We start from the raw sequence: 12,021 nt of genomic DNA on the forward strand, positions 1-12,021 counted from the left end.
GTCGACAAGTTGTTCCTACGTCATAAATAGACTACGATCTATTATATTGATTTACATTTTTATCAACACAACCAACGAAACTGAACTTACATAGAGATCCATTTTACATGTTAAATATTGTAAAAAAAAAATATATACTTCACTTTGAGTATTTTGTATATTTTTTTAGGATAAAGATAACGTCCTGAAAAAGAAAAGTTTGAAAGAAGGAAGTCTGAATGTGATACTTTCCTAAACATTCTTCTTTTTAACGAACATCTCGTACAATCCTTGTGTTAAGTTTGCCAGAAATAAAGTAAAACGATGATTTCTTTTAATTTCACGCCAACTATCGAATTTTGTAAATTTTGTTAGGTACTTGTGTCCCGAATGGCTCCCGTTTACTATATAGCAAATTAAAGTGCCTAGATTGTTAATTAGATTATTATTATTATTTACTAGATACTCGTTTAATGTTGTTAACAAAGCATTTACATAGAACGAAATAACCAACATTTGCCTATTCAGATAAATTTATATCATCCTGTTACGCGAGCTATCGTTCTCATATCTCCGTTTTACATCGGACGACCTATTTCCTCCATTCTAGCATAAATCGTCCGTGCCGCATCAGAATTTCCTGATCTACATCTCCCATCGTATGCCCTGAATTACAGGAAGTTGATTTCAATGGCTACCTCACTTTGATCAGACTGAAATTTCAATCCTCGTAATTCACGTCGGAGCACGTTGTTATGAATTTCTTCTGATTCGCGTTTATCGAGTGCCATAAAAAAGAGAACGAGGGAACAAATTGATGAACAGATTGAGAACCGAGTAGGATATTTCACCTCGTCCAGCAACACTTACGGGGGCATTGACAGAGAACATCGATCCCGAGTAAACGAACACGGAATCGTTCAATTATGATATCCTAAGTAAACCGAGACACGCGCGCTTCTTGCCGACTCGTTAATCCAAGAACAAACATCATCTCGTTTAATCTCCTCGTCCACTTAACGCTTTACGCTTTAATTAAAAAGATAACACGTTAAACAGTCCCTCGTACAGAGAAACCTACAGAGAAAGCTATATGCGTGAATAACAATTTGTTTATTCTTATCGAGTAATAAAACCAAGCGAAGAAATAAGGGCAAGAAATAGAATTTTCATAATTTCATGTATAATTTAATAACGCGTAATAGGCAGAATGTCGTCGTTTCCTTCTGGGCTCCTTCCCTCTCTACAGAATCGATTAACCGGTTCAATTTGTACTCGAACGGCTAATCTCCTTCGCTGTCCACAGCTCTTCGTTTAAAGAAGTGAAATTGAGTTGAGAGTCACAGCAGCCCGGTGAACGCTCGTGGTAGGGAATAGAAGTAGTAAGGGGCCTGAAAGGGAACCCGATGGAAGGTCGGCACTGGAAGAAGAAACGTAAGAAAGAACGGAACGCATCTAAATGCCGGACTGTTCAACGTCGTTCTGTGAAGGGTACCGGCGAGGACGGGGGTGAAGAGAGCAGTGTTGGAACCAGGCTGGTGTCTCAATCAGCCAAGCAGGTTGGGGCATCTTGGACCCCTGTGGGTGGAGGATAGAGCTAGCAATGGCTGTGAACTATCCTCGAAATGAAAACAAAACTCCTGAAATTATAAACTCTCATCAAATATCAAAATTACATTCGATGAATAACATTGAGTCGTTATGAAGGTATAGTAAACTATCGGATATATAGTAGTATTTTTCCTTCTATTAGTAGATAAATTATAACTTTTCATAATTTCGTAGAATTTCTTGGAATTTTCTAATTTACAAACCTGTTGACTTTTTGTTATTTTACTAAACGGTCTAAAAAATTTCATCTCTTGTTTCAGCATGAATCGCATAGTTCACAAATTTGTGGTAAGAAATTCCTTGACATGAAATTTCTTTATGACAGTGTTCAAACTTTTGGTTTTAATCAGGGCTTAAATCTGTCGGTAATCGTTTCGGTCCCGGGCCAGTAACCAATGGTGGGGGGAAAAGAGCGACGCGCGCAGCTTCTCGGCGCAGCGGGGCAGGCCGTCACAACTCAATCTAGTGTCTCGGTGACCGTGCGTTCGTAAGTTTCTCTTTTCTTCTCTTTCCGCATAGTGCGTTATAATTCTTGACACGGAAACGCAGTTTTCATCGGCAGATTAGATCGTATCTGGGATCCTATATTTCCATCTCTCTAGGCTACTAAAACAATGTGATTGTTTGTAAGGTTTGTACCTTTAATATCTGTTTGTATCATCTTAGCAAACAATATTATTTCTTACGTATCGGATGTGTTTATAAAGAAAGACATTTCTCGGTAATTCTTGTGATATAGATATATCGATGCTTGTTTGTGTTTATACAACCTCTAAAAGAGAGTATTTGATAAAATTCTTTGAAGTTTTTTTTCAGTATTTAATAAAGTTGTCGATGCTGGAAATACTAAAAAAAGCATTTTTATTTCGACGACAGATATCAAATATAAACAAGATTAATGTTAACAATCGATTATTGTCAGTAAGATATGAAATTTAAATTGTAATGTCGATTGTTTCTGTACGTTGCATTTTATTACAGTTCGTGATGGACGACAATATTTTAATTCTTTAAAAATGCAAAACACAGTAAGTGTTGAAGTAAATCCATTAAATTGGTAAGAAAGTATCATTATAATTTGCATCTTTATAGAGATGTCAAGCAACTAAATTCATATCATATTCGTATTTAATATTTACTCAGTGTCATAATTTAACAGTTGTGAGTAATATAATATCGAGTAATACATAATTTAAATGCAAAATAAACAAAAATATATCTATAAATTAATAAAGAAATATTTTTCAACGAATAACATAGCTAAGAATTTATAATGAAATACAATTTTTCATTGAATGTTCTGTATTGGTATTTCGCTACATAATATAACAATCGTCGCTACATATACAATAATATATTTATTAGACAAAACTTTGACAAAAATAAACTTGAGAAAATCACAACAATCTGCATTCTTAATATAATTAGTTGTGAAAACAAATAAAAGTATATTTATAGTTTATGATTGTCATGTTAATGTAATTTTATAGTTTAATTTTTGTTCTGTACTAGACTAATCGCGTCGATTAAAACATCGATATCGATCAATAATTTTACACAAGTACATTTATATTCTGAATGCACTTATGATTACCGATGCATATTTGAAAAAAGAAGGCACGAGTCTTTATTAAGATAATATAATATAACATAATGTAACATAATACGATACAATTAATATACATAATGCGTTGTAATGTACTAATGCATATAATTAATCGATACAATATATATTTTAAACGAATATATATTATTAAACGAAAGATTATATTTCTATTTACTTGGAATAAATTATATATCTAAAATACGGCTTTCGTTATAGCAAACGTTGAACTTGACTTTAAAGGACAGGACATTTTTAAAAAGAACTCGTTAATTTATAATTACTGACAAATTTCTTTTTTTTTATAACAATTAATTATCATTTAACACTAAAATTGACGATGACTAAAATATTATATTTGCACCAAAGAAAACAAAGCGGAAGGTATATGAAAATATACATAATACAAAGGAAGAGATAAGTTCGTGTTCTCTATAAAGAGTCAAATAAAGAAAATTCTTCGAAATACGCTACTTCGCATCCATCAAATCTCTCTGAAGAGATATATAAGAGAAAACGATTGATTATTTTGATCATTTTAATAATCCTAATAGCGCGTGCCAGTCATTGATAAGTGTTAAACACTGTTCTATATCGTATGAATAGTTACGTCTTGTAACCTGTGTTTGTTTAAGGCATTATTTCTTAGTATGGAACAAATCTCTTCTGAATATCACCACGATCACCATCGACTTAACGGCTTAATTGAATGAGATCACCAGAATCATAAGCATTGATCGAATATTCCCAAGAGCAACGATTAAATTACCACGTACCCTAATTGTAACTGTTTCAACATCTCTTTTTCTCTTGATGCGTGTTTCATTCGAAACGAGATTTAAACTTGAGTGTAAAGTAAAGTTGATGATCACTGAAGGTCTATAGGGCTGGCCATCTGTCCCTCGTTGCCACGTCTGCAACGTCTTGGTGGTCCATTTTGGGGCTGGTGCGCAACAGCATCGGCACTAGCGCTGGCAATGAAGCGCTCACAGGTAGAATCTACCCCCTCTCTTTCTCTCACTATGTATGCGCGCTCGCGCACGTGCTCTCTTTCATCCCCTTCTCTTTGCTGTACTCTGCTTTTTTACTGGTATCAGTTGAGAATAGTAGAGAGAAAGAGAGAGAGAGAGAGAGAGAGAGAGAGTAGTAGTAAAGCGGGAGAACGTTCAACCGCGTTGTTCTGGTAGAACTTCCAACACTGGCCCTTTCTGTTTTCTCTACTGATCGATTGGATACATTGAAAATTAAAACGCATAGATTTCTGTACAATGTGTGTCCCAGCGATTGCGATGTAATCGGCGATAGAGTGATTCTACGTGAAAAAATATGAGACTTCGTTTCCGAGAAAATGTAATTTGAAAATTTGTCAAGTATACTTGGCTAATTACAGACTAGGTATGAGTAAACGATCGACAGGATGTTATTCTACCACCTTCACGATTGCTTGTACAAGACGAGAGTATTATTTTCCAACGCAATCGCGATTAGTAGTAACTTTACGAAAGTTCTAAAGTAAAAAGACGATGCGAGGAGTTTCTGCGATCGAAGGAAGAACAAAACTTTGGAACGTTTTTCTCTTTTTAAGTCACATTTTGTATTATTTGCTGGTACTAATTCAAGTAAATATAAAAAATTCTTCTTTTAGAATCACTAGCGATTGATCTAGCTGGCCATATTATAGCTATGATAAAACATTATATCATGTCATGGATCAGTAATACGTTGGTATTACGATCAGAAATTTCGAGAGATAAAAATACTAACTTTCATTTACATAAACGATAGATATTTTAATACGTAACTACAGCGATGTTTGCTGCAGAAAAGGCGAATAAAATAAAAATAATATCGATTTTCCAATATTTTATAAGCAATGAGAATAAAATTACCGAATCTCTTAGAGAGCATAGAATTTTTAGATTTCTTCGTTCTTTTAGATTATTCGCACGTCAAACGTCCCGACGTTTTCAAATTATAGATATAGGAAAACATAAAAAAATTTAATACAAATAGGAGAAACTTCTAATATTTAAAGAGTTGAAATTACGGATATCATTTCATAGTGGCATTTATGATTCCTTAAGTTGAGTAGCAAAAGCTCTTCCCTATTAACTCGAATGACAAACAGAGATCCGATTTATTTTAAGAACACCATGGAATATCTCTTTCTATTGCGCATCCGTTACAAGAATCTGCAAATACATACTTGGCACCGAGCACAATACTGAAAATGCAAGTTATGCACATCTATCGCTATAAGTGCTACAAATCTATAACGATAATAAACACGTAGACAAGATAAAATTATTGTTCACTTCGTTTATTCGTTTCTTCAAAGCAATCTATAATATTAAAAAAAATATGAACAGACTATTTTTAGTTAATCTACAATTATAACGCTAATCGATAACAAATTAATAAATAAACAATAACGTTTGAGTCATTTATAACACATTTTTTATAACACATTCGAGTGTTCTTTGTACATTTTATCGCCGTTGTATCATAGGGGAAGATAGGGCAAGATGGAAAATTGTTGTTTACAAGAAACCGTGGATACGTATTACCGTGCACACAAAATGAAAACAAATATCAGTATGAAAATATCGACGTGAGAGATCACACGTGTCATAAATTACAACGCAATTTATTCCAATTTTTCGAATTTTGTCATAATCATACATAAACCTTGCAATAGCGTTTTGCGCAGTTGTGTACTTTTTGTGTTTTTTTTTTTTTTTTTTTTTTTTTGTTGATCTGAAAATGGCAAATTCATATACTTTATAAGTTATTCTTTCACAAACGTAGAATCTTTGCTATAAAATGATTTGTTATTTTATAAAAAGACACGTAAAGTATTAGCATGTTACGGAGCAAGATGGGATCGGATGGGTGAGTGAGTGAATTTTGTCAACAATGTTTCACCAAGAGAGACGACGTTGTGCCATGTCCATCCCGGAAGGTAACGTCGACTAAAAAGAGAAGAGAAGCGATCAACATGGAAAATAGAAATTTTAACCTTTTCGCCATATAGACAAGAACTATTTCAGTCTAAGAAAGCATCTACAGAGAAAAATGAAACGAAACTTAGCAAACGAGAAGGAAAAAATATCAGAAAAATGAACTACAAGTATAAGAAAAATAGAAGTTTTTTGTCTTCGGTTATTCTAAAAACATATTTAATAAATTATATTTCAACTATAATTGATAGAATATAATTAGATAAAATGCAATTGATTAAAAAAAAAAAAATGATTATTGATTTTTAATTTTTATAATATCAGACTTTTTGTATGAATTTAACAGTGAATATATATTGGATGTAAAAGTACTTCAATAAATGTTATATGCAAGACATATTCGATTTTCTTTACATTTCTTCTTAGCTACATATACCGTCTCACCTTCCTTCCCCTACACGATCGAATAAAAAATGAAAGAAAGTAATACGTATATGCAGCGACAGCATGTGGAACATTGATTCGAAACGTCCGGTAATCGTACGTATACGCTATTAAGTTACTGAGAAAACAGAACGGTACAATGAACGGTGGCCGATGAAAATATTAGCCGCATATATACATACACGAATATCATAAAGCGGAATTAAATTATATTAATTGCAAATTTTCTGTAACTACATTTTTTTGTTTGTTTTTATAAATTCACACGGAAGCGTTACAGATTCTTTAAATCCTTGAAATTAAACCTGTACCAATTTACAACTGTTTTAGAAAGATGTCACGTTGGTTCGATCAACCGTGCATACTCCTGATGAGTGTGATATTGTTTAATACAGTAACGTGGAATACAGCGAAAAGTTCGATGATGAAGTGTGAGGAAGCAAAATTAAAATGCGCCTTCAGAACAGGCTGTGGCGCAGCTCTGCAACATTATCTTACGGGTTGTGCACCCGTTCTTCAAGGGAATGATTGTTCCGAAACCTGCCAACATGCCCTTATTGCTCTTACAAGCACCGACGAGGGCAAAGAACTTATGACAGTACTTATTATATTATCTCTGCTTTTGACAAAAAATAAATATTATTTATTCCGATTAATATCAATGTAAATATTCAATGATACAACGCTAACAACGAATATTTTAAACTAATATTTTATTCTATGCAAATTTTTTATAAGCATAACAATTTGTAATACAAATTCAAAAACGTATACAAATGTTTATAAACTTATGCTGGGTTACTTGTTTCATTAAAGTATTTATAAAACAATAAAATTTCGTCGGTTATAGTTTCTTTTTTCTTTCTTTCTTTCTTTCTTTTTTGTCTTTTCTTCTTAATAATAAAGATTAAGCCATTTCAAGATACCGAATTTAATTCAAACTAATAAATTTATTCCTTGTATTAATTTTAATTTCTTGATCTTGAAGTTGTATCATTACGTCTACTTAAATTTTATTTGTATGTACTTTGCTTATATGGAAGATACAATTTTTTAATGAATATTTATATCTTGTTTTTGTTACTTAGTGTGAATGTGAGGATGAATTATGTTCCGAGTCGAAACAAAGAGTAGAAATATGTAGATCGTCTGTAACAATGGCAATGAATAGGACAAGGGTGTCCTGCAGAATAGCAACTTGGATTTGTAATGCAGACGCTCTTTGCCAAACTGCGCTTACGTATTACAATAAATATTGCAAGAGTATGTTTCAAGGACGAAAATGTACTAGACGGTAAATATGCTTTTTTTCTTTCTTTCTTTCTTTTTTTTTTTTTTTTTTTTTATTTATTTATTATTATTATTATGATAATAAATAAAATCTAAAAAATATGTGATACGAAGTTAGAAAATAATTTATGTAATACACAAATGACTTCTTAAGGCAAACATTTTAGATGTAGAAATTCGATAAATATCTTAACAAGACAAGAAAAGGCTGCAAAATTGAATACATGTCAGTGCGATGGTTTTGAAGAATATGATTGTAAAGGAATCCATAGAAATATGAATCTTTTATGTTTTGGAAAAATACATCATGGTTATCGTGATGTTAATGTCGAGGATGATAGGGAAAGTGAATATTTAACACCAAACATGAGTCTTAGAGGAAACGGTGTTCAAATATTAATGGACAGAGAACTATTTTTACTTTCTTTATTAATTTATCACATACTTAAGGCAACAAGACAAGGCAAGATCACTCGTTATATTATTCTTTCTCACTTTGAAATATATACTACCGCGCATAAAATAAATTGCGATTATTTTACAAATAACACAAGCATCTGAATTTATAGATTGTGATATTTAAAAAAAAAAAATTGAGTTTAAATATTTAATTTTAATTTATCGAAAATTCTATTTTTTCAGACTGATGATTAGAAAGAATCCAGAAAGATCTCCAAAAAGCAACAGTATTCCATGAAACCGATGACCAAAGATCTTTATCAACATTTTTAATCAATATTTGAACAATTTAATGTTCTGGTATTAATGGATTACTTTTTCAATATGATAAATAATTTAACAGCACGACTAACGAACGAATGCATAACTTAGGAAATATTTTCATGGGTTTATTATCAAATTTGCACAAATGGAAAAAAAACAGAGAGGAAGAAGTCTTGTACAGTAAAACTATTGTATAGTGATTGTATTATAGTATCTATAATTGAATAATTCGTTGCAAGTATTTAGTTATAAATCAGTTTTATTTATTAAGATATAATTATGTAAATATCTACATACCGAAATACGATCATTGTTTTTCCCTTTGTCTTTTTTTTTTTTATCAGATTTATATTCTCGAGAATTCTCCTGTAGAAAAATATTTTCTTAAAGGGATCTCCAACGCAAATATATTACATTTATTTTGGAAAAAATATAACCATTAACATTTATTCTACTAAGAAAATATTATGAAGATAATAAAACAATTCTGTCGTAAATTGTTTTCCAATGTAAAGAGAATAATGTTCTTTAAGAACAACAAATTTTCGGGATACGTACGGTATATTGTTATATTTATGCGAGTTTGAGCGTGTGTAAATGTTTTTATACTATTTTTAGATATCTGTTTTCATATCTAATTATGATTAACTCAGACCTTTAATAATGATTTGTTAAAACATTGTTAATAAAAGCATATTGATTTGAAGTTCAAAGTTTCTACAGTTCGTATTCTAATTACATGAAAAGTTACCGAGTAAATAAATTAGAAAAAGAAGGTTATATAAAATGATGTAATACAAAAAATTTACTCTAAATATAAATTGCCTGCAATTTTATTATAATTTACCGAGTTCAAATATTTCAAAGACTCTTCAATATTATCTGGTATTTATTTTATTGTATAATATTTAATTGATATTATGACAAGGAGTAGATTTATATCTCATTAAACTTGAAATATTAATAAATGTATTTACAATCTTGTGTTCTTGAAACTTAGTTTCATTGCTTATTTGTTCTTATAAAAAGTACAACGCTTTTACAAAATTTTTGTATGTGTGTATTGAAAGTTTTCAATTTCGCAATATGAGAACAAAATTTTCGTGTACCTGATATTAAATATAAGAAAGCGTAACATGAAGCGTTCTTTATGATTTTACTGGATCATTTTATTAATTTATATGTATCGAAAGAATAAACTATCTAAGGAAATCCGTCATCATCCTCTTCTGCCATTTCCTTAGCAAGCTCTAAATCTTGTTGTTCTCTTTCTCTACGTTCTTCAGCCGATTCGAGATCTTTACCATAGGATTTTGGAGGATACCTCATAGCCTTAACACTTTGATTGTGCAAGTCTAAACAGAAAGTAATTCTTTGATGAAACGCCAGTAATGGTTCTTTAGTACAATAAATATCTGTAGTTTCTTTGCTACGCATGTATCCATTTTCTGGTTCTAAGGTTGCTTCAATTACACCGTCTCTAATAGCTTTAGCAACAATAAATTCAGCATCGACGCTAGAATCCAAACCAAGCTTCTTTGCAATATCTGTGGGAGAAATTCTGGAATAGGACAGTCCAATTGACCTAATTGCAGTTTTAATAACATTGTGCCTCAATCTCAGGATTAAAGTAAATGTATGATCGGCTCTAAATTGTGGGCCAAAGTTTTCTAAAACTTCCCCAAAACGTTGAAGATTTCCTAAACGCACAGCCTGAGTCAGTTGGAAATACGGAGCTAATGCACGACGCATAGCGGCTTGTCTGAAAGTTTGACGTTCTGGAATATCACCAAGTAAAAGTTCCACAGTTACAGCCAGTTTTTGTACTGTTTGACGGAAACCTACTGCGGTACTTTGCGGAGCTTTTCTAAGAGCCTGTAACAAAGATAAAACATTAATCTTAAATTACACAATTTTTATTCGGAGTTTTATTTCTTCTGATAACATTTCGATTTGAAATTTATATACTAAGAAGAATATTGACTTACCTGTACTAAATACTTATGTGCAGCAGAATATTCTAATCTAGCAGCTTTGATGCGTCCCAAATAATATAAAAATCTAGCCCATTCGTTATTGCTGGCAGATTCTGGGAAAGTTGATTTCAGTACAAGTTTATCTGCCTGATCATACAAATTATAATGTAAATAGTTTCGTAATAAACAATTAATTAATACAGCCTGTCCTTCAAAGTCATTTCTGAGCGTCGCTGTTCTCAATCTCAAGTGCAATGTTCCGCGAATTTTATCCAGTCTCCCAATTAGTTCATATGCCCTCGAATAATAGAAATAACATTTGGCAGCAATCAGGTCAATTGTACGTCTATTTTGAGCAATAATTTTTTGCAACAATGCCTCAGAGCATTGAACAGCTTCTTCGTGTTTTCCAGCATCAATTAAACGTACAAGAACTAGTAAATGAATATAAGTATCAATTTCAGGTAGTGGAGTTATGGTAGAAATGCGAAGTTTCTGCGTTTCCTCAAATTCAGCGGAGTCTTCTAACCATGACAATAATGCATCACGTTCGGCGCATGGTTTAGGATAAAAACTTAGAATTACTCCACGTAGGACATTCGAGTTTAATCTGCGACGTGTATTAGGTAGTGTACGCAAAGCTCTTAGAATAAAACGTGGTTCTTTGCTTTGTACAGCTTTCTCTATTTGACGAGCATGCTCGCGTATATCATATATTGTTTGAAGATCAGCATCTTTTTTATCACAAACATCTCCATCACCATTTTGACCCTCAAAGATTATTTCAACATCCATAGCTTCAGGATTTTTAGCCGTAGGTACACCCATTGTAGTTTCTCTATGGAAATTAGATTTCTATTAAGCACAATATCCTAATCTTATTACGTACAATATCATTTAATTTTTACATGCTTCTCAATGCAGACGTGCGTGCGTATGTGTGTGTGTGTGTGTGTGCGCGCGTGTGCGTATACCTATAATATCCAACTCATTGTATCGCATTATCTGATAAAATAATTTTGTAAATTACCCAATATTTATAAACAGTATTATATAAAACTAAAAATATGAAGCTACATTTAAACTTTCTAATAAAAAATTTAATAACCAAATTCAATCTTCTTTGTTGTCAATTTAATATGGTATTCTCTTTAAATAAATCTTTCACATTTTATGATTTTATTATTTGATATAAGACTTGTAACGTGTAAAAGTAACAATAACTGAAAAGTAAGAGTAACATTTTACATTCACCTTTGCTTTAAACTTTTGCAGAAAAACTGAAAATTCTTAATACAAGTGCAATTCTACGTTTTCATCGCACCAATTCACAGTTGTGCGCAGCACAATCCAACCATCAGCAAAAAATTTAACGAACTTCTAGCTAGGGTTTTTCGCCTCCGCATAAATTATTCATTTTTTTGCAACTTATCAT

General features: G+C 31.8%; 2 protein-coding genes across 4 annotated transcripts; one reads left to right on the forward strand and one right to left on the reverse strand.

The window, feature by feature from the left end:
* The first annotated feature begins 1,760 nt into the window (after nt 1-1,760).
* On the forward strand, nt 1,761-8,463 carry LOC132912601 (growth arrest-specific protein 1-like). 2 transcript variants are annotated; one of them, XM_060970143.1, is made up of 4 exons: nt 1,761-2,221; nt 6,932-7,195; nt 7,686-7,891; nt 8,055-8,463. In XM_060970143.1, exons 2-4 carry the CDS (start codon nt 6,932-6,934, stop codon nt 8,446-8,448), a joined length of 864 nt encoding a protein of 287 aa, XP_060826126.1. In that variant the 5' UTR covers nt 1,761-2,221; the 3' UTR covers nt 8,449-8,463. The 2 variants fall into 2 exon arrangements, with proteins under 2 accessions (XP_060826126.1, XP_060826125.1); XM_060970142.1 differs by having other exon boundaries at nt 1,766-2,221; nt 6,928-7,195.
* Nucleotides 8,464-9,421: 958 nt separating this feature from the next.
* On the reverse strand, nt 9,422-11,961 carry LOC132912599 (probable 26S proteasome non-ATPase regulatory subunit 3). 2 transcript variants are annotated; one of them, XM_060970139.1, is made up of 3 exons: nt 11,841-11,961; nt 10,599-11,424; nt 9,422-10,485 (listed from the first exon to the last, which is right to left on the reverse strand). In XM_060970139.1, exons 2-3 carry the CDS (start codon nt 11,412-11,414, stop codon nt 9,814-9,816), a joined length of 1,488 nt encoding a protein of 495 aa, XP_060826122.1. In that variant the 5' UTR covers nt 11,415-11,424; nt 11,841-11,961; the 3' UTR covers nt 9,422-9,813. The 2 variants fall into 2 exon arrangements, with proteins under 2 accessions (XP_060826122.1, XP_060826123.1); XM_060970140.1 differs by lacking the exon at nt 11,841-11,961 and having other exon boundaries at nt 10,599-11,520.
* Between the last annotated feature and the right edge of the window lie 60 nt (nt 11,962-12,021).

Source organism: Bombus pascuorum, chromosome 12 (assembly GCF_905332965.1).
Source record: "Bombus pascuorum chromosome 12, iyBomPasc1.1, whole genome shotgun sequence".
NCBI classification, from domain to species: Eukaryota; Metazoa; Arthropoda; class Insecta; order Hymenoptera; family Apidae; genus Bombus; species Bombus pascuorum.